This window comes from Anser cygnoides, chromosome 27 (genome assembly GCF_040182565.1).
Source record: "Anser cygnoides isolate HZ-2024a breed goose chromosome 27, Taihu_goose_T2T_genome, whole genome shotgun sequence".
NCBI lineage: Eukaryota > Metazoa > Chordata > Aves > Anseriformes > Anatidae > Anser > Anser cygnoides.
In genome coordinates, this window is record NC_089899.1 from 4,729,859 (window position 1) to 4,755,192 (window position 25,334).

Here is a 25,334-nt window from a genome sequence, read left to right on the forward strand (position 1 = left end):
GAGGCACAGGCCTGGCCCCGACGACCCCCGCTCAGCCCCCCCCCGCCCCGTCCCCACAAAGAACCGGGACAGCCGCAGGCGCCGTGCCCTTTACTGGCGGGTGGAGGGCTGGTGCTGGAGGAGGCTCCAGGTGCGGACGTCGCGGGCGGTGCAGGGGGGGCGGCAGGAGGACAGCAGGGGGACGTACCCCAGGCTGCCCCCCGGCGCCCTGGGGCTCCAGCTGCGGGTGGCAACTGCGGAGGGGAAGGGAGAGGGGTGAGGAGGGGGCACTGGCAGATGCCCCCCCACAACCCCTCAAGCTCTTACCGTACTCCTTGCCCAGGATGGGGCGCTCCTGCCAGAGGAAGGCTCCCCAGCAGGTGCAGGGTCCGAGGTAGGCGGCGGGGCTGATGGGGTCCCACCACGCCACCTCCCGCAGGTGCTGGGCGTAAACTGGGGGGGGGAGCAGAGCTGGGGCCAGGCAGCACGACCCCCACCCTGCAGCAGGGTCATCCGCAGCCCCCCCAGGAGCCCACCCCCATCCCTTCCTCCCCCCACCTCATAAACTGGGTCACCCCCCAGCTTCTCCCTCCACTGCCACCACCCCCAAGTGCCCCCCCCAACCCAGGACCCCCCCAACCCAGGACCATACCCGGGGGCAGGGGCTCCAGCTCACGGGGGGTGTGGGCGCGCTGCCAGCGGCAGCGGGAGATGCCGGGGGTCAGGGTGTACCAGGGGCCCCCCGCCGTGTCCCAGCCGCTCAGCCCCGTGGACCAGCTCTGCCCCGCAGCGTCCCAGCCCATGGGGGTGGTCTTCCAGCGCACGGCCTGCCTCAGCACAGGGGCCTGGCGGGGCCCCTGCAGCGTCACGTACTGGTCACTGCGGGCAGGAAGGGAAGGGGGGCATCAGGGCTTCGTGCCCCCACCCGCATCGCCCCCACGCCCCAGCCACAGGGGTCCCACGGGGGCGAGGGGCTCACCTGTACAGGGGCAGGGGGAAGTCGGTCTCGAGGGTGCTCTGCGGCACCCAGGGCCTGTGCGCCCCCAGCTCCATGCCTGGCGCTGGGTGAGCCCGCAGCGGTGCTGGAATCAGCGCCAAGCAACGGCCCCCACGCAACACAACGGGGGGCTGGGGTGGGGCAGCGGGGCCGAGGCACCTTCGCTCCCTTTGTGCCCTGCAGGGGAAGGGCCGGGGCTGCTCCTCCCTGCTCCAGGAGAGCAAACAGGGGCGGGCGGGAGCTGGGCAGCAGCCACAGAGCACAGACCTGCACTGGGCAGCCGGCGCCTGCCTCTGCTTGCGGGGGCCTTGGAAGCCTGGGGGGCACTGCCACTGCTCCTGTCCCCCCCCCGTGAAAAACCAACTGGAGCCACAGAGACGTAAATTCACGACGTGTTTAATGCCAGTCAGAACGCTTTACATGGAAAAGTTACAACACTCTATAATTTTTTCCACCATGTGATGCTTTATATATTTATATATATATAACAACGCCACAAGGTCGCAGACTCCGGGAGGACCCCTCGGCTCAGCCCGCCCGCACAGCTCAGCACTTGCGGATCGCGCACACACACAACACAAGCGCACGGAGGCTCTGCTCTTTTGCCCACGAACACGCCGCAGCACACCCCAGCCAGGCGCCGGTGGCACGCGCACACCCAGGGGCACCCCCCTCGTGCCAGGAGGTACCCGCGGGGAGCGGGTCCCCACTTCAGCCCCACGCACACCCAGGGCCACCCCCGGGCACCTTCTGCTACAGAGCGGGCACAAAGCAATGAAACCTCCCAGCTCTGACACCTCTCCGATGCCCCCACCCCATTGCTGATTTCCTCCCGGAGGAGAAAGCAGCGTCCAAGGGTCTGTGCGCGCGGACCCACAGGAGGCATCTGCAGCCCAAAACGCCCGGCAGCAGCCACCCACCTCCTGCCCCGGGTGCAAACAGCCCCATCCCCAGGTGCAGCTGCCCTGCAGGGTGACAACCCCCAGACACCCGTGACAACCACGTCCTGCTGCAGGTGGCCCCCGAGCCACTTGCCAGCTTAGTGACCTGACTTAATTAACAGCTCCTCGGTGCTTCGCAGTGGTCCCTCCACGCCGTGACATCGAACAGTGCCAGTGAACGTACAACAAGCAGCAGGAAAGGCAGCAGGAGGCCAGCAGGCAATTTTTAAAACCAAGCCCCACGCCCCTGCTGCGAGAACCACAATGTAGTCGTGCTGAGACTGGGTTTCAGAAATTACACAGAAATTACAGTTTGGGGGCAGGTGAGGCTGTCGGATGCGACTGCCGCTTTGGGCTTTGGAGGTTCGGTGCCAGTGGGAGCGGGGAGCCCCTGGCACACGTACGTGCCCCTGGGTACCTGCGACACGCGGAGGCAGCGTGAGCCGTGGGTGAGCCTGATCCAGGCGCTGGCACGATGGCACACATGGGGTCAAGGCCGTGGTGAGCAGAGCTGCACCTTACCGCTGTACCAGCCTCCCTCCGCCTCAGCCGCTCACCCCAGGGATACCGGTGGCGCTGGGGAGGGGCAGGCATTTTCCTACCACTACCCCTACAGTCTGGATTCAGGAAAAAAAAAAAAGTACTGCCTATACACTCTACAGAGAACAGGTCAAGGTCTATATACACAGCCGGGAAAATCCAAGTGAGAACAGGAAACAGCACGCACATCCCAGCGCACGAGAGAGGGCACGAGGCAGGCAGGAGCCAGGTGCGCAGCAGGAAGCATTGGCACATGTACAAGGTAAGACAGGAACAGGCTGCTGCAAGCGTAACAGCTTCTCCTTAAATTAAAAGCAACACATACACACAAGTGCTTTGCATCACATCCCACGGCACTCATCACACAGGCTCCGAACGCACAAGCAGGCACTCTTCCCATACAACTTAAAAAAAAAAAACACAACAAAAAAACAACAGGTCCCTGGCATTGACTCGGAGATAAAAAAGCAACACTTCTTCCTTGCCTTAGAAAAAGAAACCCCCCTTGCCCAGACGCGGTGTTTCCCCCCTTCCAGCCAGAAGAGGCCATGCTCTCTCTGAAAAAGATCCACAGGAGTTGTTTTGTTTCTCAAGCACATCTCAACTGCTTTTGTCCTCAAGAAGACTCCAGAGCAACCAGCCGCCACAAAGGGCACTGTGGGAAGCTCCACATGCGTGTTGTTCCTTTGTTTTGTTTTTAAAGCCATTGTTTTTCCTCTCTGTTAACTAAAAGAATCAGCCTAAAACATGCAATAGCAATTTTAAATTTCTTTGAATGCATTCCCTCTGAGGTGGAGCCTCTTTAAAGTCTCCTCTAAAGTTTAAAGCCCCGAGATGCATGTTTGAAGGCAGCTGGTAAGCGTGCCAAAATCAAGCTGTCTTACAAGAACGGCAAGTACCGCAGCACCTGCTTTATCTGGAAAAAATAAGCAGTTCTCCAGTTTTTTCCTGTCATGGGGATCCCAGGCTCTAACCAATGCCCTTAGATACCAGAGAGGCTAATGCCCCGCCTAGAGCCCAGTCCCCACGCACCAGTTGCATTGAACAAGCGTGGCTGGCTCCTACCTCCGAAGGTGTCCATCCGAGGTTAGAGGGACCCGCAGCAGCACGTTAAGCCCCTTTCCACAGAGGCAAGGACGCTCTCATCTCTCCTAAGAGCAGACAACACAGCAGTTGGGATGGCCTTGGTCCGGTCTCGGTGGTCTGTGTAAACAGGTTTTCTCCAGTACACAAAGCGAGGGTTGGAGGGCGCTGGTTCAACATTTCTCTTGTACCCGTTCCCCTTTACGGAAGGATGAATCCATAAACCTTTGGCAGTTCCCTCCCCTCCCCAACCCCATCCCAAATACTGCCCGGCGTGGTTCACAAGCACATATTTAATTAGGATCTGTTGGGTCCATCCTCCAGTCCCGCTGGCACTCCCTCCCCTTCTGGCTGATCGTTTGGGGTTCCATGCACACCAAGGTAGTGGTTTTATCCTGGAACGGCACGCTGTAGTCTCTTGGATTGCAGTACATGGGGTTTACCGTATCCTGGTGAAGAGGTTGAGAACGGATACAGACTCCTAAAAAGAAAAGGCAAAGCAGGTACTTCAGCACTTAAAGGCTTTGCTGCAGCGTTATTCCACATGATTTATTTATTTTGTAATTAAAAAACGCTGGTGAGGTATCTCCAGCTCAGGGCACTGATCTGGGCTAAACATCCAAAGTCCAATGCCATAAATATTCCCATGTTGTTTTTTTTTCCAACTGATAACGAGGCGTGTGGCAGGCAAGCATGCCATTCCCACAGCTCTGTGGGAAGCTGCACCCTAGAGCCAGGGTGCACCCAGGCGCCTGCAACGCCCGCTCCCCACAGCTCATTCCTTAAGATCTCACTGCCATTTCTCCACTGCCTCCGCGAGACACCCAGAAAAGCTCCTGGAGCATCTGGCACAGCCTGCTTTTGGCGATGGCACGTTGTTAGTGGCAGTACCACGATCCCAATTCCACCCCAGCCACCACTTTAGGCGCTTACGCAAGGAGCTAGAGGATAATCAAGTCCGAGGGCACGGCCAGTTGATAGCAGCACGTGAGCACAGAATACGGGCTGGAGGTGAGCTCCCTGCAATGCTGCTGCGTTCAGCAGCTCCCTAACAGCCAGAATGACGTTCTGTCACACTACTTGGGTGTGCAGAGGCAACCTTTTATTGCATATGACTGCAAACCCTTTTATACTGCAGTCAAGTTTAACCCTTCACTGCACCCTCCCCTCAACCCACAGGATAAGGTAACGAAGCCAGAGGCAAGGCCGAAGAACAGAGGGAACTGACTGAATCCCCTGCCGAAGGCTGAGCCTGCTGCAGGACACGGCTGCAGCCAGCAGCTGCGCAGCACATCCTTACCTTTGTCGAGCGAGTTTTACTGAAGACGTTCCAGAACCGCAAGGTTTCATCTCCAGCTCCCGTGACTATGGCCTCCCCATCAGGGGACATCGCCTAAGGCAGGAGAGAGCAGCCTTTAGTATCTGCTACATTCTTGAGGTTGAAAACAAATCTTCATTGGAATGCATCAGAGGTATTCTACTCCCCTTCCTACTTGGCTGGCGGTGAGACACCAGACTACCACCTCTGCTTTCATGTGCCTCACTCAGCCTCAGTAGGTGCCAACTCGAGCACTTGCATCTTACTTACGCAGCTCTGGAACACATGGGTGGAATTATCGTAGAAACGATTCCTGTGTTAAGAAATCCATGCCAGTTGTAATCGAGGCTATTCCTCCCCGGATTATAAATGTGTGTTAAGGCAGGAAGTGTGATAGAGCTGGCAAATGCCAGTCATTAGTCACTTCGGTTGGAACCTACCTCACAAAACACTATCAGCATATTTATCATGTTAAGAATCCACTGAAAGCCCTATGTAACATTAACAGAGCAGGTAAGAAATCAAAGGGATTAGGTGCATCAGGCATTTTAATACGGAATTAGGAGGACTGAAAGCATCAAGTTCTTCCCCTGCTTGCGGTTACCAATGGAACAGTGACAAAGTCTTAAGGGAACAAGAAGACTTTCCCGTGCTTCCCCAGAAGAGTTTTGGCAAGCTCTGCTATTCATTAATAAAGCCTCACATTTCCATAGCAGCAAATCAAAGTATCCCTTGCAGGCAAGGAAACCAGATACAGAGCTTTTTTTTTCGCTTGCAGGGCAACATTCATGCCTCACCAAGAGCAGAGGCTGCTCACAGCGCCACCGGCGCTGCAGCTTCAGGTCTCATCCCAGCACATGCACAGCCAGTTCAGTAGGGACAGAAGGTTTCAGAGGCAAGGCCGGTGCTTACCAGATATAGGACTCTGTACGAGTGCCCTGTTAGCTTTGCTACTTGAGTTAATGAGGGGTATTTCCAGACGAGGATCTGGTTCTGCGAGTATCCATGGGTACTCACCTGGAAGCGGAGAGGGAAATGAGTTACGCTCCCGAAGGCAGGAGAGCTCAGCAGCAGCGCTGCGCAGGGAGGAACTTACTAGCTCGTTGGCGTGCTTTGACCAGGCCAGGTTGCACACTTGTGACCCGGTGTCAATGCACTGCAGGGGCTGCCCGGTGAGCGTGTTCCAGAAGCGTATGCACCGGTCGGCTGTCCCGCCGCCGGAGGCGAGGAGGCCGTGCTGGTGCGGAGACCAGGCGATGGCTTTTACTGCCGCGAGATGCTCTGTGTATTGTTGGACAGGACTCAGGCTGGAGTGATTCCAGACAAGGAGCTGGCAGAGAGGAAAGACGTGATCGAACTTGCACTGCAGTCACGTGCACGCGACACCCACAAACCACGATGTCGCGCTGGGATTGACGAGGGTGGTTGGGCAACACGACGATTTCCCACAGCTCTGCCCAAGCACGTGTCTCAGCTATTTCAGCCCTGCAGCCTGTCCCACCCTGCCACCACGCTCAGCTGAGGAGCCACTTCACCACTGGGTCGCAAGGAAGTCCTTCAGTTAAGCTTGTAAAGCCAGCAACACGGTGTCACCGAATGTCAGCTAAGGCCCCCCTTTTGTCTTTGTGGCTGTATTACCCCAGCACACGTCAGGAAGCACGTGCAAGCTCATTGCAAGATATTCTGAGAAGAACTTTGTACAACCATGCTGTCACACATACACTGGGCAAATTCACTACCTAGCAACCCGCTCCAAAGGGCTCTGAGCACTTTCTTCAGAACAGATGCTTCTTCCATATGGTGTTCAGTGAACTACAAGTCTGTGCTATAGGTATTAAAACTTATATAGCTTCTAAACTCGGTTTCCTTCCACATACATAAACATAATTGCAACAAACTTGAGCCTATATGCTACCTAAACCAAGCCAGGAAGTACAGCTTAGCAGTAGCTTTATTGAACTCAAAACCCTGAGTCAAGCTAGAGATTTAATTAGCCAAATAGAGAAGCAAAATTAAATTTGCCTCTTTAATTTTATTACAGAGAGGAGACTGAGTAGAAGCTTAGCATGATTTATCGTTGGGCACAGTCCAACAAGTGAAACAAAAGCCCCTTCACAGAGCAGATGAATATCCTTGGAGAAAGGGGACCTGACATTTCCCTGCGAAGATCTAGAGATGCTGAGCCTCACGGGACCAGCTGTAAGTACTATACCTTGTTATCATTTCCCCCAGAGGCCAGGAGCTGGTGGTCCGTAGACCATTTGAGCCCACAGACCTCCTGCCTGTGGCCCTGCAGCCGCCGCTCTGACTGCAGGGGCGGGGTGCGGATGTCCCTCTGAAGGATCATTCTGTCTCGGCTCCCAGAAGACAGCTGGTCCGCGTTCCATGCCAAGGCACCTGTAACACGGGCAGAGAGCAACAGCCTAAGGGCATGTTTTGGGAGCCTTGCAGGAGCGTGCAGGCAGCACACAGCCACCAGAACTGCAGGAGGTTTACAAAAAAAAATCAGTGCTTAGGGACCCTCCTTTATATGCCCTGCCTGGAGTCTTAAAATGGCATACAAAGATACCTTCACTAAGCTTGCTGCAGGCAAATCTATCGCTAACTCCATTTCACTGGGAAGTAAAGCACAGAAACAGAACTCAAAAGCTATCTTGACTCCCCAAATCTCACCTCAGAATTCAGATTCACAACAGCTCTGACCAAAAATTTACAAAAAACACCAAAGAAAAACAGAAGAACAGTCCCCGAAGCATAAGGGAACTGGAAATCTCAGTGTAAAGCTGCCTGCCTGCAGGGCTGAAACCGGAAGCCAGTGGCAGTGAGAAAGTGTTGTAACCAAACCCAAAATGCCTCAGCAGACATGGAGGAAACACCTGCTGCAGTAGTCACTCAAACACCACCACACCCAAGATCAGAACACCACAATTACTAGGTGGCAATGTTTTAAAGGCAGCTCAGGACACAGCAAGGCATAAATATCAATTCTGGTACTGTCTGAGTTCAGGGAGAGAAGTAAAAAAAAAAATCAAGAAACAAAACATGTGAAAACTCCACCTCCTTACCAACTCTGGCCGTGTGCCCCTCTAGCATGGAGAGCTTTTTTCCTGCAGCTGCATCCCAGATCTGTACAAAGCCCTTGTGAGTGCCAACGGCTACCAAGTTCCCCTAGACAAACAGAAAACCACGATCAGTAAAGCCAGTAAGTACAGACAGAAATAAAACAAAAAGCTAGATGCTGAGACGACTTCAGATAAATCCCACAAGATGGAAAGCATCCAGAGTTCTTCCATCTCGCATCTTTTCCCTACTGAAGAGAGGAGCCAAGCAGCCCGGCTGAAACATACTTAGAATCAGGTCACTTCTCCAGCTCTTGACAATAAAATGTTTTTTTTTTCCCCTCCCATACCTCTTAGCAAGTGCCTCCAGAGTGTCAAGATACAAGAGGTTACCCTCTATCCCCTCTCGTTTAGCAGAGACAAGAAACACATTTGATGAACAGCACACAGGGAGTTTGGGAGAATACAGAAAAATAATCCATGATTTTAGAGCTTGCAACGAAGGGCTATACAGCTACGGTGATAGCATTTGAATTGCATTTCACTTGGCAGTGTTATACTGACCCGTTCTGACCAGCCCACAGACGTTACAGAATCTCCTTCCACGGACAGATCGCACAGTCGGGTCACCTTGAGGATAAGACAGAATGAGAAATACTTGTCATTGTCATGCTGCATCAGCTACCTCCAGAGCTATCTCCCGGTTTGGGACAGAGCATTACAAGCACCGAATCCCTCCCACAGCGTGTTCCATAGTTCTGAAAGGTGCTGCAGCTGGAGAACACCCACAGCAACAGGTACATCACTCTCCAGACGCTGGTCATCATTTACCTGGCTCGTACAAGCACTCCACAGGTAAACACATGTGCCAAGGCCAACGCTGAGGACGTTAAGAGAGGACCAGTCCACCAGGTTCAGGTAGAAGTCGTCCTGCAGTTCTGGGGCATCCAAAACTTTGAAAGGAATCTTTGAGATTTTCCGAGTTGGTTTTCGGGGTGATCGTAGCAGCTTCTGACTGTTTACAACGAGAGATATAACAACAACTACAGAATATCACACATCACAGCAGATGGCGTGGACAGATGCAGCTAGTCTTTAGAGCATACCTGCATTTCTACAGAGATACACAAAGAGGCAGCAAAATGCTTTCCAGCATGTTAGAAGGAATTAGTCTCTAGTTCTATAAAGGAGCTGGGGAGCAAATCAACAAGCTGACTGCTGAGGGCTGGTCAGGACACATTCGGTATTAAGCAGTTGGGGTGTACTCAGGAATCCTTAGGGAACCTGACTGTCCCTACTTATTACCTTCTCAGACTTCCCAAACCAATTCATGTGGCAATTTTAGTTGCCTTAAAGAGAAACCCTCGAGAACATCACTGAAACACCTCACTGAAACCTGTTTCAACACTCCCCCACTGTAGAAGTCTGTGGGGAATCAGTATTACCTTTTGTTGCTGACAGGAGACAAGGAATACGGCGAGACCTCGTTACCATCATCCGGACTGGAACGTTTTGTGCTGAGAGAATACTGCAGAAAGAAAACACACCCAGTAAGAACACCACCATGCCCAAGACCGATGTAAACCACTCACACAGGCACCAGTGCCCAGCTAGCTCCAACATCCACTGCCAGTTTTCCAGCCTTTTCAGTTCCCCTCTTTTCCAGGTGTTCCAGGACCATACAAAAACTTCCACTGCAGACCAAAACCTTGATTTGGTCATTTACTCAGTCTTAAGAGCGTCCAAAAAAGCTTTGTTCCCACCCAGCTTCCTTGCCAGTACAGAAATAGGAAGTACGTAGCTTGCTACAGATATTTACGTTTTCTTTATAGGCCACCAAGTAAGTTGAGGAGCAAACATCAGCAAAATCTTAACACTAACTCTCTTGCATTAGCAACTTGACAGAACCACGCGCTTTGCTCCCACGACACAAGACACACAAACTCCCTTTGTTTTAAATGCAAACCAACTTACAGTGAAGAGGGACTTCTTCTCTGGAGTGGACGGCTGCAACCTCCTGTCTTCCGTCTGCGGGTCCTGCACTTTCTCGATCCCTGCTCCTAAGAGTTCATTCTTCAGCAGGGCGGAGTAAGCGAGGCCATCTGTGAACCCAAACGAGTGCTTAGGCAGGGAACTCTGAAGCCACAAGCGCCTCTGCAGGGACCGACTGGGTCACAACCGCCTGACTTCTACACTCACAGGGCCTCTTCATAAGCCTGGGACTCCAGCTCGGAATTAAGATTAGCAGCAAGCTTCCCCTCCTTCCACACCATCAGGAAATTACTTCCGTGACTCAATAAATCAAGAGATACAAACAGGCCCTCGCTTCCCAGATGCTCAGCAGCAGCCCACTGAGGTGACCAGGTGTTCACTCTTGTGACACGTGCACAAAACACCAGCGTGGCTTTTTGCTTAAGATAAGCACAAAAGTGCCAGCGTTCATTTAATTTCCAAACTCGGCATCAATTTGGAATAAAAGCCGTAGCCAAGGCTACAAGCAGCAGAAAGAAGGTCTCACCTTTGCCATTGTCCGATGTGGCATCCTTTGCTTTTCTGTTTTGACTTGGTGATTTTTCATTTTCCTGAAAGGGGAAAAAAAAAAAACCAACACCATCACCACACAGAACCATCACAATGCACGTAAAATAGCAAACAAAGAAGTCTGCAAACAGGCTGCACCTGCGGGCCAGGAGGCACACATTCAAAGGAACTCTTTAAGGGCAGCAGCAGACCATGGCTCAGAAGATAAGCAGAGCCAAAATGAAATGCCAGCCAAAATGAAACGTGCCATTTCCTCACTTCAAAGACTTTGCGCTGCAGGAGAAGGGAGCGAAGCTTACATTTATTCTGTGGAAGTTGATGCTCCAGTTGGCCCCAGCTCTTGAGGGAATGAACCTGTCTCCATGCTTACTCGGAGAAGACATCGGAGAATTGGAAGGCGTCAGGGTTCTTCTCATCTCTGCTACCTGAATTAGAGATTTAGACACACGCAAGAACAAGTGTTGATCCCAGCAGGGGGTCTGACAAACATCAAAGAGGTCTTGTCAAAGCTAAATATGCCAAAATAGAAGAGCAAAACACTGGTTTATCCCCTTAGCAGAATGAGTACGCACACCCAGCCCAGCTGTCACAGGAACATCTGTCAAGAGAAACAATTAAGCAGCGCCTTTCGCACTGCCCCTTTTCAAGCTGATGCTGCCCAGGCAAACACAGGGAAGGCGAGAGCAGGGCAGAACGCTCGCTGGGTGTGCTGCAGATTCCTCGAGTGCGATCACATTCTTTTTCGTACAGAAACTCGTAGCGGAGAGGACCCCGGCTCAGAAGAGGGCTGGTTTCTCCAGCCTGCCAAGCTCCCTCTGAACGCAGGAAATACCTCTACCCCAGGTGCTTCAACAACTCCCCCCAGTACAGCGTCATGCAGGAACTCGGGGATCGCGCACCGCCTCCCTCTGCTCTGCTCCCCACTGAAGGCACTCAGCAGCACTCCCCCCAGAGGCTGGTCACTAGCCAGGCTGACTCCTGGCGACTATTCTGAGCCCAGCTAGATAACCTCCCCTCCTGCAGACCACCCACCTTCAATTCTGCTCTGGGAGACTGCGCCAAAAGCCTCGCTGCAGTCAGTGCAGACGACATGTGCTCCCTCCTCCCATCCATCACGTTAAATCGTGCCTTCGTAGAAGGCTCGCAGGTTGGTCAGGCATGATTTGCCCTTGGTAAGCTTGTGCTGACTGCTTTCAAACACATTTGGGTCCCTCATGTCTGGAAATGGTTTCCAGAAGGATTTGCTCCATGGCTTTCTCAGGGACAGAAATACACAACCGCCTCCCCTGCTCTTTAGCTTGTTCTCTAGCTGCTTCAGCCTCCAGTCCTAAGGCTTTGTGTTTGTTAGTCCTCAACCTTTTTACACTCTGCCTGCGATTCCAGAGATTATTTAGTAAAAGCCATCACTGCACTACAAAAACATCTCTTAACTCACTTTTGCAACCTGAACTGAGGTTGTCTGCGTGAAAGCACTGTTAGAGTGGGGTTATTCGGTTACTCCTACAACAGCTCAGGAGCTCTCATCTGGTCACAGCCCCACAAAGGGCACAGGTTCCCACATCTGCCAAAGCTCAACTGAAAACAGTCACAGGCAATGCAGACGAGCGCTTCGCTTTCAGGCTCAGATCCCTTGGTACAGACCATCCGTACTTACACAAGGCATCGTGTTTTCATTCTGGATGTTGATTTGGCGTAGGAGACGTCTCTCATAATCCTGGTCCATGGTGGAACGTGTAGGGGTTGGGGAGTTCAGCAGCCTCAGGGATTTACGTTCATGAAGCCCAATCAGTAATTAGTCTGCTGCAACAGATGGGGGGAGAAAACCACCAAAATATTACACCTCTTCACGTAGAAGCAGCCTCCAGCATCACTCAAGACTCTTTAAACCAGAGCCCACTTTCCCCCTCCACAGCAGCGTTATCAACCCTGTGCGATAAAGCCCAGTGCAAGGTTGCTGACGGAAGTGTTTTCCTGTATTGCTGCCCTTGGTTGTTAATTCACCCGAATAGGCGATCGGCGTTTTGCAGCCGATAGGACCGAAGCATGCGACAGCCCGAGCACAGACCGCGACCTCACGCTCGCCGACCGCGGCAGCGCAGCTTGGCGAGCCCCAGGTACGCAGGCGTGCAGGGATCGGATGCCCACAGCCCGTGGCACCGCGGGCCAGAGGCAGGCACCTCTGTGCCAGCGCGATTATTTCATCCGCGGCGCATGCACGGCAGCCTTTTGGTGCCCTGAAGCGCAGGAACAGGGGCAGCTCTGGACTGGGGAGCCCCCTGAGGAAGCGTTCAATCTCTGACGCCCGTGCTGCCCCACATCTGCCTCTGGGCTACCATAAAGCCAGCCCAGCTACGGCCGCACGGCGAGGCCGCGCTGCAATGCACGTGTCACTCGAGCGCCCGTTTTATGAGAGGGCTGCTCCATTACCTAGAATTGGCTAAGTTACAGCACGCATCAACAAAGGATACCGAACCTTTCCGGGAGGGCACGGAGCTGCAGCCTTCCCCCGAGCAGCCCTGCCTGCGCCCAGCCTCCCCAGCAGCCGTGCCCGGCCGGTCGCTCAGCCCAAGGGAAACATCTCCAGAGGGAAAGGCAGAACGAGCGCACGCCGCGCAGAACCCTGCGACGGAGGCACCTGGAAGCTCTGCGGAAGGTGAAGAGATTTTCAATCGACTGCTGTCGCATAAACATTCGCTGGGGCTGGCTGGAGGCCCGGCTCCACGAACGGCGCTGCCTCGAGATACGGATTTGGGAGACCTGGGAGGCCGCGGCGCGGCAGGGCTGGGCAGAGCCGGGCCCCGCTCCCTGCCCCCAGGAGCGGACGCTCGCCCAGCGCCGCGGGCGCATGCCGGGTCAGGAGGCCGGCAGCAGCCTGGTGAGACGCGACCGGGAATTCCGGCGTGCTGCAAACGGCCGGGAAAGCACGAGGACAGAGCACCAACTCTGGAGAAGCGGCTCCCGCCCTGCCATCCAAGCGGTTTGGTAGCGCTGGAGTTCGGACCTCTTACAGACACCGAAATACAGACACCAAAAAGCCGTTCTGTTCCCGGCTGTTAAGCACGCCAGCGCTATTACAGGAGCAGCCCCGAAACAGCGGCTGCCGAGCTGCTGCCGAGCACACCTGCTTACCTCTGCCACCTCCTCCCCCGGGCTCTCTTCTTTTTTAACGTAACACATTTCCCCCATATGTTCCCTCAGAGGAAAGGCTGGAGAACGCCACCGAATTTAACGGTGAGCAGCTTCCACCAGCGGAGAGGCAGAGATGGCGTTACTGCGAGTGAGCATTTAGAAGAGTTTAATAATAAAACTCATTTGTTAATAATAGCAAAACGAAATCTCAGTGCATCCCATGTCAAACACTTCCTCCTATTTTTTAGTTTCCTCACCACTGCCTTTACCTACTCACAGCCTCCCAAACCTTTCTTTGAGGCCAGCAGGACCTCTCAAACCCAGCGTTTCCACAAGATGTATTTTTTTTACACCGCGAGTAAGAAAACGCAGCTTGCAGAACCCACACGAGGCGCGTGACCAGCTGGGGACACCGCACATCCGAAGCGTCTTCCCAGAAGGGCTCAGCGTGGGCGACGCAGGCCCAGCCCCGCAGGATCGTGATGTTTTTAATTCGGGCTATCCAACGCGTTCACTTGCGGAGCTTTTCACTCGGGTTCCAGACCCGGGCAGATGCAGACCACCGAGGCTCCCGGTCAGGAACGCAGCGCGCGCAGAGTGAACGACAGGGGAGGGGCGGCGCGGGCAGGGCGCAGCAGCACCGACAGGCCCCACGGCGCCCGGCTTCGGGCTTCGGCCGCTTTGAAATAAAGCCCCACGGGGCACACATCGAACGTGAACCGCCAGACTTCCCCTCCTCCCCTTCGCCCCCCCGAAATTTGGGATTCGGATAAATTTTGGATTCCATTCATGTGCTTGAAAGTTCTCCTGCCTTCGGTGCTGTCAGAGCCTCTCGCCACCACCAGCGCCTCGCGCTCGGCCCCTCTCCTCCGCGCTAGCTCCGTTTTTAAGAGCAGCACAACGCTCCTGTAACAGGACAGCCAGGGGCTCCCTGCTCAGGTGAGCCACGGCACAAAGCCCACGCTCGTCACCTCGACTTCAGCGCCTGCCGAGAGGCCCGAGCAGGTACAGGCCGCGTCCGAACAGAGGAACAGTTCTGCAGAAACGCCTGCGCTCAGCTCGCTGCCCGCCCTGGGGTTCTGCACGCCGGCTTATGAAAACCAGATCCATACTGAGGGAAAAAACGCGAAGCGTTTGGACGCGCCAAGGTTGGGTCAACAAAAAAGAACGGGGCGCGCTTGTTGAGCGCCACGACTTCACCTGGAAGCGTTGCTCTGAGCAACGTTAGCCGGGATACAATCCGGCCAGCTCACGGGTAAGATGTACGGCGCGTGGAGAAAACACCAAGACTCGGTCAGAAAGCACAAATCCTTCTTGAAAACAACGGCCACCTGCCTTCTCCAGGCAGAGCACGTAACTGGTAACAGAACGGGATCCCGGACCGAGTACAGAGCACCTGGTTCCTCAGGATTTATTTCTTAAAGAAATAAGCTTGCAGTCACAGCCCCCAGTTCTCAGGCACAGCCTTTCCCACGGCTTTAAGGGAAACTGGAAAGCCTCCCGCAGGCAGATTTCGTTAGCGAGAGCCTGCGCAGGCCCAGCGATGCTGCCTTCTCTCCGGGCCGGTATGCAATGGCACCAGTTTGAAGGGAAAAATACTTCGTCATTCCGGTGATGAATATTTAAAAGCTCTAGGGAAGACCCCACAATTTACCAAGGGGAAGCTGTAAGCGAGCGCATCGGCCTCTCAGTCACGAACAGCGGGGCTGGAAATCAAAGCCAGATGCCCTGCTTCCCCGCAGCCAGCGGTTGGTGCTCCCAAGGCTTCTCCGAACCCGTCACTGGGCAACGCTCACGGGGCAGTGAGTTAGCGCCGGCCTCAGCTGCTGACAACCGTGGGACTCGTCTGGCACAGGGGGACGGACGGGCACCTCCGCCGTGCCCGGCGGTGCCGCACGTTCAGCTGGGTGGGTGAAACCTCCTCGGCCCCAAAATAAGACGCCCGCCTCTGGGCTGGACCCGCTCTGCGAGTGGAGAGCCAGCGCGGGGCAGGGGCGAGCTGCTGCCCGGGGCAGCTCCGCCACGCAGGCCGGAGGAGCGGTTGGGCTGTCTGGGGTTCTTTCAGTTCCCGGACCCCTGCGCACGCCGAAGGCAGCGTTTTTTGCTGGTGGTCGGGCCCGTTAGAAAGGCAGGCGGGGTGCTGGGGCTGGCCTCACAGCACCGGAGCTGGTGTCGGCAAGGAGCGCAGCGCTCCGCTGGCGGGCAGGCTGAAGCTGAGCTCCTCTGCGCTTAACCCAGGGCAACACCTTCACGCGTGCTGCGTGCGCGCCGTGCCGAACGAACCCTCCGAACTCACTAGCTTCCGTTTAAAAGCGGCAGTAACGCAGAAAGCCAGAGCCTTGTGCAAGTTTCACCGACGTCTCCTCGCTGGTAGAGCCGCAACCAGGCGGTTTCTCGTCCGGCAGCTCCCTCAGTACCGGTGCGAACGCTGGCGTTAGGTGACAGGCAACATCTTCCCCCCGAGGCCTGCAGGAAATCCCGCCGGCACCAAACCAGGGCCCGCCGAGCGGCCGCTGCGAGAGCCGCCACGTCACGTCAGCGCGTTCAGCGCGACTGCTCTTCACTGAGGGTCCTGCAGAAATCCGCCTGGGTTCTGCCTTTCCACAGCCTGTGCGAGGCAAAGCCACCACCTCCCGCCCCCCGAGGTGACGGACGCCTTTAGACACCCGCTGCCACCGGCTCCAGAGGGCCCACATCCCGCAGGGGCCGCCTTGTAGCCGACGGGCAGCAGGCACGGGCTGAACTCGAGCCAGGTTGGAAAGAAAACGCCCCAAAGCTGCGGCCCCAGCATTGTTTTCATCCCCTACCCGCACGCAGCCTCCCAACCCTTGGCTCAAGATGCTGCTGCCGCTCCACACCAAGCTCCACAGACGAGCGGTGGGTGCTGTTTGTGCCTCCTTTCACCACCAGCGTCACCAGACATCGTCCCTTCCTCGCGGGCCAGCGCTGGAGGTGACAAACGTCCGACGTTGTGCGACTCGCTGCACCTCCAGCTGCGCTCAGACAAGCTCCAGGACTTTCCGCAGCCCTCTCCGAGGCAGCTTCGGAGCTGAGTTAAGGCTGCATCTGCTTCTCAAAGCACCCCAGAGCCCGAGCAGGTGACAAGGGACCCCGGACCAGCAAAGCGCGCTGTACCCGCGCTCCCTGGAGCCACTCGGGACACGAAGGCCGCGGGCAGCCCGCTCCCCGTACCTCACCCTCGGCTCGCGCCCAGAGCTCCGGCCAGGATGGGGACTTCCACGTGCCAGCAGAAGCACAGCGCTGTGACACCTTCAGGGGAACAGGAAAAACGTATTTGGGAGAGCCCTCACCAAAAATAAAGCCCCCCCAACCGGTAACAATCCTCAGTACGCCATCACAAGCCCAGAGGGCTTCCCCCCAGAGAAGCCAGGCGCAGCACCTCGTCTGGGGGAACGCTGCTCCGGGGCCTCTCCTATGTGAGCGACGCTCAGATCTCTCCACCACTTTCAGGCCGGATGGGCTTTTTTCCCCCCCAAACCCTCCTCCTCTCCATGGCTGGAAGGGAACCTGCTGGGGCAGAGCCTGCCGTGCTGCGCTCGGAGCACGGGAACGTTTTCAGCCACTCCCTTCGCACGACGCCCAGCGGCGGAGGCAGCGGCCCCCTCCCTGCCCGCACGCAGCCGAGGGGTTCCCAAGTTCGCCCCGAGCAGCCTTTACGAGTCAGGAGAACTGCGGGGTTGCTCCTTCACCTTCCTAGACGGCGCTTCTCATTCCATACGCGTGTCCCTGCGGATCACAGGAGCCTGCCAGAAGCGCGGGGTTTATCTGAGCAGACCCGGCAATCGTGCACACAGCAGGGGATCGCAGAAGAGCATCGCCGTTAGAAAGCCCTTTCATTGCCTGCAGGTAGCGATTATTTCTCCTTTTCCCCGTGCTGCTTCACAAAGAAGCGAGCCACGCCTGCTGCGGGGAGCCTGAGGAGAGCACAAAGCCTCCAGCAGCGTGGGAAGCCACGGGCTGGGAACCGCATGCGGCCCCACGAGGCAGCGCGCACTGCGGGGTCGCTGCCGTGTCGTCTCCCGCCCCGGGGGTCAGAAGGCAAACCTCCGCGCCTCGTTAGCGGAAACGCTCCCAACGGGTTCGTCTGGTGCGAAAGCAAAACAACCGGGAGGCAGCAGGAAAAGCTCCGCAGCGGGGGACATGCAGCAGGCGGCACAGGTTCCTGCGCCGAGCGAGGTGCGAGCACCCGGCCTTTTGGGGCAGAGCGGGCCGGGACCGAGCCGGCACCACGCAAGTGCTGTTGGCTCCTTGCGCCCCGCTGCAAGGTGACGAGGTGGGCTCCCTCGGGCAAGGCAGAGCAGAACAACTCCCTGCTGCGGGGGCGAGAGGGTAAGGGCACGGCTGGCAACGGAGGGGGGCAGGAACCCCGGAGCCGGCACGCGGACAGGACGCGCGCGTTCTCCACTTCGCCTCCACGCCACGGCTGCTCCAAAGCTGAGAGCAGAGCCCCCAGCAGCCCCGGTGCCAGCGGGCGACTGGTCCCTGCCCCGAGGACACCGGTCCCCGCGTCACCCCGCAGGACGGAGCTTCTGCTTTTGGCTGCTCATCAGCTGGCACGTGGCGGCGCTCCTGTTGGCAAGCGCCCCGCGGGTACCGACCCCTTCGCTTATTTCCTCTGAACACCGCTGAGCGAGGAGGAAGCAGGGACGCGCCGGGCAAAGTGCGCAGGGGCCTGGGGTAAGGGGTCTTAAGGGCAGAGCTTGGCCACGCCAAGTGCTCCGCACTCAAGAGCAGCCCAAGAGAAAGGCTGCCGGGCGCGCTTCTTAGCGTTTCACCGACACTTTGGGGTTTTTCCGAAGTAGTTTGCACGCCCTGCCCTGCGTGCGGCCAGCTTTAGGAGGCAGAGGAAAGCCAAGAGCACCCGAAGCACAAAGGCCGGCCACCGCCTCTCCTGGGCCCCGCAGCCCCCGGGCAGCGCGCTTACCCCACTCACCTACCCGCAGGCTGTGTCGGAGCGGGGCGACTTGCCCCAAACACCGAAAGGAATCGGCTTCGCCAACCTTCGGTTTCATTTCAGAACGGAAACAAAAACTCGCGGAGCACATCTGCCCGCTTATCTTAAGCCTCGAAACAAAGCCCAGGCAGCTGCTGGGGGCACCAGCTCGAGGTGAAAGGTCCCCCTTACCGACGGCCTTATCAGAAGGCAGCGCTTTAAAAGCCAGGATTAAAAATTCACCAGCAGCCTCGTCCGCGGAGCTGCGCCGAAGTCAGGTGATTCAGACGCCTGCTCCATCACAGCGCTTAAACTACGGAAGACGCAGCAGTGCCCCCGGCCAGCTCACCGAACAAGAGCTGTACGGTTTAGAAGACGCAGCAGTTTCAGTAAACAGCCCCAGAAAATTCTGCTTCGGCCTAAAACAATAACAACAGCAATTAAAAAAAAAAATCCAGGCTTTACTGGGAGGTGCCGCTGCCAGCAGGGGAATCGCTCCATCAGGAGCCTCGGGCACACGACGCCAGGCTTGCACCATCGAACGCGCAAGCCGAGTAAGGCTCGGGGAGAAAACTCCCAAGGGGACGAGCACCGTGCCTCCGGGAGAGCCCCAGCCCCGGGACACCCACCCGGGCGGGGAAGCCCGTGGCAGCTGACGGTGACTCCGCCACGACCCCAGGGCGGCAGGGCACGGCGCGGGCTGCCAGCACACACACACACAGACACCCCCGGCCGCCACACGCCCGGTGCGGAGCTCGCAGCCCTCAGCCCTGCCCTGGCCGAGCTCCCGGAGCGCTCCCCTCGGCGGCCACCCCCGGCGCGGTAACGACACAAGGCCCCGAGCGGCACCGGGCTCCCTCCGAGCCCCGACAGCCGCCGGGAGCACGGCAGCACGGACACGGCCGGCTCCTGAGGGGGGGGGGTTTCGGGGCTGCTCCGCGGCTCCCCCCCCCTCCAACCCCCCCCCCCGGCCCCGCCCCGACCGGGGAGCCCAGGGCCGGGCCCCAGCAACTAGGGCCTGCCCCGGGCCCCCTGCCCGGTCCCCCCGGAGGCCTCCCCCGCACCCTTCACCCCCCTGCCCGTGCCCCCGGCCCCCCGCCCCAGCCCCCCTGCCCACCTACCCACCTACCTGCCCGCCCGGCCCAGCCCGGCCCTGCTCCGCCTCCTCCTGTCACGGCGCCGGCCCCAGCTCTCCCCAATATGGCGGCGGCCCCGGCAGGAAGCTCCGCCCCCCCCCCCCCCCCCCGCTGCCCCGCGCGCGGCACCACGGGAGCGCCCCGCCCGCCCGTTCGAATCTACACAGGAAGCGGCGGCGCGCGCTGCCATGGCAACCGCCGCGGGCGGCTCCCACCCGGCCGGGCCTCGGCGGGGAGCGAGAGCCGCGCAGATCCGTTCCGCCCCCGCCGCGGTCCCCCCCCCCCCTTCCCTTCCCTTCCCCTTCCCTTCCCTTCCCTTCCCTTCCCTTCCCTTCCCTTCCCTTCCCTTCCCTTCCCTTCCCTTCCCTTCCCTTCCTTCCCTTTCCCTTCCCTTCCCTTCCCTTCCCTTCCCTTCCCTTCCCTTCCCTTCCCTTCCCTTCCCTTCCCTTCCCTTCCCTTCCCTTCCCTTCCCTTCCCTTCCCTTCCCTCCCCTCCCCTCCCCTCCCCCTCCCCTCCCCTCCCCTCCCCTCCCCTCCCCTCCCCTCCCCTCCCCTCCCCTCCCCTCCCCTCCCCTCCCACCCCCGGGTCACACAGAAATATTTCACGCACACCATTGTACCCAGGTGTACACTAATTGTACCAACTGCACACCAACATTTCACACACACGCTTTACCCAGAGGCAGCCCCGAGGTGCCCTCACAGCCCAACGCCCGGCCCGCCACCCGCCTGCTCTGCCCCAGCCCCGCGGGTTCCCTGCTGCGGCACAAGACGCCGTAGGCACGCGAGCCGCGTGTTATTAACGTTATTAGCTGTGTCATTAACGTTATTAGCTGTGCCATTAACGCAGCTTGGCCTCCCGTGATTAATCGAATATCTATTCGAAGCTCACTTCTGAGGACGCGTTTACGGCAGCAGCAACAAGCAGCTAATAACTGGCAACCTAAAAGAGGCCCGAATCATTCCTGAAAAAACAAGGGAGGGAATGCAGCGCCCAGAGCCTCTCCTCCAGGGGTGCCCTGGGGGACACCCTGCTTCCCGGCCACCGCACGGACCTCGGGACGTGAAATAACCCCGTGGGCATCCTGAAAACCCCGGGTGTGGGAATGGGACCTCAGGACGTGAAATAACCCCGTGGGCACCCCGAACACCCCATGGGCTCTGGGGAACGGGACCTTGGGACGTGAAATAACCCCATGAACACCCTGTGTCGGGGGAACGACCCCTCAAATAACACCCCCAACACCCTGTGGGTTCTGGGGAATGGGGGCTTCGCGTTGCTTATCGGGGCATTTTTTGTTTTGCTGTCGTGGGGTTTTCCCCAAAATTGAGCCCGACGTGGCTTTTCGAGCTTTCCTACAAATTAAACGCGCACGTATTTATCACGATGGGTGGTGCCACAGGTCGTGGTGTGTCAGCCAGCAATGCAAAAGCCCAGGGGGCTGTGGAGACCCCGGCCGGCAGCCGCTTGGCACGGGGGGGTGAATGGCAGCTTGTGGGGGGTGAAAGCAGCCCCGGGGGGGGTGAAAGAAGCCCCGGGGGGGGGTGAAAGCAGCCCCGGGGGAGTGAAAGCAGCCCCGGGCGGGTGAAAGAAGCCCCGGGCGGGTGAAAGAAGCCGGGGGGGGGGGGGGGGTGAAAGCAGCCCCGGTGGGGTGAAAGTAGCCCCGGGGGGGGGGGTGAAAGCAGCCCTGGGGGGGTGAAAGAAGCCCCCGGGGGGGGGGGGGGGGGAGGTGAAAGCAGCCCGGGGAGTCGTCCGGGTCCCGCTGGAAGCTGCCGGGGCTCGGACCCCGCGGGGGGCACCGGGCCGCTCCCGGCCCCGTTATCCCGGGAGGGGGGCCCCGGGGGCTCCGAAACGACCCCGGGGGGGGGGTGGGGGGGGGCCGTCCCCGAGCCGAGGCTCGCGGATCCGCCCCGGCGGTCCCTCCGTGACCCCGCGGCCGATCACTTCCAGGGCGGCCCCGGCTCCCGATTTGAAAATGCAGCAGCGGCTGCTGGTGCTGCTGGGCGCGCTGGCGCGGCGGGCGGGCGGGCGGCGCCGGGCCATGGCCGGGCGCTGGGACGGGCCGCAGCGGCGGGCCTGGCTCCGCCACTACTACAGCCAGCGGCAGAAACGGCTCATGACGGTGCCGGGGGGGGCCGGGGGGAACGGGGGGGCACCGGGAACGGATGGGGATGGGGATGGGGATGGGGGGAGGCGGGGGGGGGGGCGGGGGATGGGGGATGGGGGACGGGGAGGTGGAGGGGGGATGGGGGGTGCGGAGGGGATGGGGGGTCACAGGGACGCGGGGGGGTCACAGGGATGTGGGGGTTATGGGGACATGGGGGGGGCACAGGGATAACAGGGGCACGGGGGGGTCACAGGGACACGGGGGGGTCACAGGGATGTGGGGAGGTCACAGATGTGGGGGTTATGGGGACATGGGAGGGTCACAGGGATAACAGGGACGCGGGGGGGTCACAGGGACGCGGGGAGGTCACGGGGACATGGGGAGGTCACAGAGATGTGGGGGTTATGGGGACATGGGGGGTCACAGGGGCACGGGGGGTGTAACGGACACGGGGGGGTCACAGGGACGTGGGGTGGGGACGGGGGGCACAAAGGGTGGGGATGGGGATGGGGGGCTGGACGCCAAGGACAGGGGATGAAGAGGGCACCAAGCACGGGGAAGAAAAAGGATGGGGGACAGGAAGGGCAAGGGACAGGGGACACAAAGGTCGCAGGGACACAAAGAGCGGGGATGGGGGACACAAAGGACAGGGGGCATGGGGGGCATGGATGGTGGGGGGGTGAGAAGATGCGAAGGACAGGGGGTGCAGAGGGCACGGGGACACAAAGGCCATGGGTTACAGAAGATGGGATGCGATCAGAGGGGGACATGAAGGACGTGGGGGCGAGGGGAGGTAAAGGATGGGACATGGGGGACACGTGGGACACAAATACCTGGACGTGAAGGATGGGAGACAGGAAGGACATGGGGGGGGGGGGCGTCACAGAGGTCAACAAGGACACAAAGGGTGAGGATGGGGACATGAGGGACAAAACAGATGGCGGGTGTGAGCCTGGACACAAAGGATGGGACATGCGGGACAGGGGTGTGAGGACCTGGGGACCGGGCGGTGGGGACGAGCGGTCTGGGAGGGAGCTCTGTGAATTCACTTTCCCGGAGCAGTTGCTGAGGAAGGCAAAAAAAAAAAAAAAAAAAGCTCCATTTTAGCTTAAAGCTGTTTCTTAGCATTTTGAAACAGAAAGACAATTCCCGTGGAAGAGCCAGGAGCATGCGGGGCTCGGTGCCCCTTCAATAACCAGCAGGCCTGTGGTTGGCTCTGCTGCAGGAAAGTGAATAATGCTCGTCAGAAAGTACAAACACAGCGAAAGCACGCTGACCGCCCCAAAAGGAGCCTCCTCCAGAACGCTCCTCTGTGCAACCTGGGCCGCTTGTCCAGACTCACGGCCACTGTTTGGTGGCTTTAGGATGGGGTTTCCCAGGAACGGGAAAATTTGACCCAGGTTCTGCCAGCCTGGAGCCACTGGGCGTCCTCCCTGCCCCGCGCCCCTCGAGGTGGCTTGAGCTGCGTCCTCGGAGGGAAAAAATAACCTGGACTGGGGGTATTTGGGGTGGGGAACGGCCGCCTCACGCCCCCGTGGTCTTCCCCCCGCCTTGCAGCTCCTGATCGCTCGCCGGAGGAGAACCAGCTGCTACTTCTACCCCCGCGCCTGGCCCAGCGTCCGGGGCGCGGACTGGTGGGAGCGGGTGGTGCTGAAGGAGTTCCGTCCCCAGGACTGGCTGGAGAAGTTCCGGATGTCCAGGGAGACCTTCTTCTACGTCTGCAACCGGCTGCGGCCGGGGCTGGCTCCGCACAGCGCCCACTTCCACCCCGCGCTGCCCCTGGAGAAGCGGGTGGCCGTGGCCCTGTGGCACTTGGCCACCAACGTGGAGTACCAGACTCTGAGCCCGCTCTTCGGCGTGGGGCCCTCCACGGTGCAGACGTGCGTGCGGGAGGTGAGCTACGCCGTGGTCCTGCTGCTGAAGCCCCTCTACCTCCGGCTGCCCAACGAGAAGGAGCTGGAGAACATGGTGCGCATCTTCCGCGCCCGCTGGGGCTTCCCGCACTGCATCGGCGCCCTGGACAGCCTCCACATCCCCATCAACCCCCCGCTGCGCCTCAGCGCCGACTACTGCAACGGCCAGGGCTGGCACTCCATCCTCACCCAGGCCACCGTGGACGGGCTGGGCCAGTTCTGGGACGTCTCCACCGCCTTCCCCGGCAGCATGGAGAACAGCGCGGTCCTGGAGAGCTCCAGCCTGTGGGTGCTGGCCAAGGAGGGCCGGCTGTGCCCCAACCCGCCCAAGCACTTCATGGGGAAGGCGCAGAAGTACGTGCTGCTGGGCGACGCCACCTACCCCCTGCAAGACTGGATCCTCAAGCCCTACCAGGAGGATGAGAACCTCACCCAGCGGCAGCTGCAGTTCAACTACCGCCTCAAGCGGGCGCACAGCGTGATCGAGAACGCCTTCCTGCGCCTGAAGGCTCGCTGGCAGATCCTCCTCAAGTGCGACGACTGCAGCCTGGAGCTGCTGCCCACCCTCGTCCTCGCCTGCTGCATCCTGCACAACGTCTGCGAAGCGCACGACAACCCCTTCAACGAGGAGTGGCTGGAGGGCACCGAGCCCACCGAGCTGCCCAAGCCCTGCCAGCCCGCGCCCGCCGCCATGGAGGACGGCCGGGCCGAGCAGGTGCGCGAGCTGATGTGCCAGTACTTCGAGAGCTGCGGGGAGGGCTGACGGCGGCGGGGACACGGCCCTGCGCCTCCCCGGGCTCCGGTGGATGTCCCGGGACGCTGGCCTGGCGGTATCGGGCTGCTCGGCCAGGACTGCCGCACCGGCCCGTTGGCTCCTGCTGGTTTTGCCTCGGTGGGTGCAGGCAGCGGGATGTATTTCACCCCCGTGCTCTCTCCTGGGATCCGATCAATCTTGTGACGTGCTCTGTGGTGTGTAAATAAAGCGGGGATCACGGTCTGGCTGGGGAGAGGGCTGTCGGGTTGTCCTGGTGCAGATAAACACTGGCTTCTCACGGGGCCTGGCTGCAGCAGGTCTCTGTGCCATGGCCCCCGCCTTGGGAGGAGCTCAGGAGGGCGCTCGAAGGAGGCAGAACCCCCCTGAAGGTACAAATACTCTTGTGTGAACGTCCCTGGGAGGGAAAGGGAAGGAGGGGGCAGAGCAGCAACTGGCCGGGGGCTGGCACCGGTGGGGAAGGAAACCGCACCTGCAACCCCCAGCTCTGGCTCCGCTCGGCTGGGGCTTTGCGCTGGGGGTCTGCGCCCCATCCCGCTGCCCAGCTGGTTGTGCCAGCACCTCCCAGCCCCGATCCCAGCCCCGGCGTGCGGGGCAGCACGCAGCTCTGCCCGCTATCGGCTGAGAAATCTCGCGGCGGCTGAGCCCCGTGGCACGCCGCCTCGCCTCGCCGTGCCAGGGCAGAGCCAGCTGCCGGCGCGCAGACACCTTCCTCAGCATTTCATCTGCAGGTGGTAGGCGGGGGAGCGGCGCGGGCACGTCGGGCCGTGCCAGCCTTCCCTCGGGGACGGGCCCGCCGCTCGGGGAGCAGCGAGCAGAGGCAGCGGGGCAGCCGCCCCCTCCCCGCCTTGGCCCCGGCCCCAAA

The 25,334-nt window shown here is 59.1% G+C and overlaps 3 protein-coding genes across 3 annotated transcripts; 1 reads left to right on the top strand and 2 right to left on the bottom strand.

Moving 5' to 3' along the window:
- Positions 1-54: 54 nt before the first annotated feature.
- TEKTIP1 (tektin bundle interacting protein 1) lies at positions 55-1,216 on the bottom strand. Its single transcript, XM_048077756.2, has 4 exons — positions 959-1,216; positions 632-858; positions 307-432; positions 55-233 (listed from the first exon to the last, which is right to left on the bottom strand). The coding sequence occupies exons 1-4, from the start codon at positions 1,030-1,032 to the stop codon at positions 91-93; spliced, it is 570 nt and encodes a 189-aa protein (XP_047933713.2). The 5' UTR covers positions 1,033-1,216; the 3' UTR covers positions 55-90.
- A 140-nt stretch (positions 1,217-1,356) lies between these two features.
- On the bottom strand, positions 1,357-19,778 carry FZR1 (fizzy and cell division cycle 20 related 1). Its single transcript, XM_066983991.1, has 14 exons — positions 19,671-19,778; positions 12,113-12,255; positions 10,758-10,883; positions 10,436-10,499; positions 9,892-10,019; positions 9,363-9,445; positions 8,749-8,932; positions 8,482-8,547; positions 7,924-8,026; positions 7,071-7,255; positions 5,955-6,188; positions 5,771-5,875; positions 4,841-4,933; positions 1,357-4,021 (listed from the first exon to the last, which is right to left on the bottom strand). Exons 2-14 carry the CDS (start codon positions 12,179-12,181, stop codon positions 3,980-3,982), a joined length of 1,482 nt encoding a protein of 493 aa, XP_066840092.1. The 5' UTR covers positions 12,182-12,255; positions 19,671-19,778; the 3' UTR covers positions 1,357-3,979.
- Positions 19,779-21,559: 1,781 nt separating this feature from the next.
- On the top strand, positions 21,560-24,694 carry LOC106045627 (uncharacterized). Its single transcript, XM_066984107.1, has 2 exons — positions 21,560-21,799; positions 23,342-24,694. The coding sequence occupies exons 1-2, from the start codon at positions 21,653-21,655 to the stop codon at positions 24,458-24,460; spliced, it is 1,266 nt and encodes a 421-aa protein (XP_066840208.1). The 5' UTR covers positions 21,560-21,652; the 3' UTR covers positions 24,461-24,694.
- Positions 24,695-25,334: the final 640 nt, after the last annotated feature.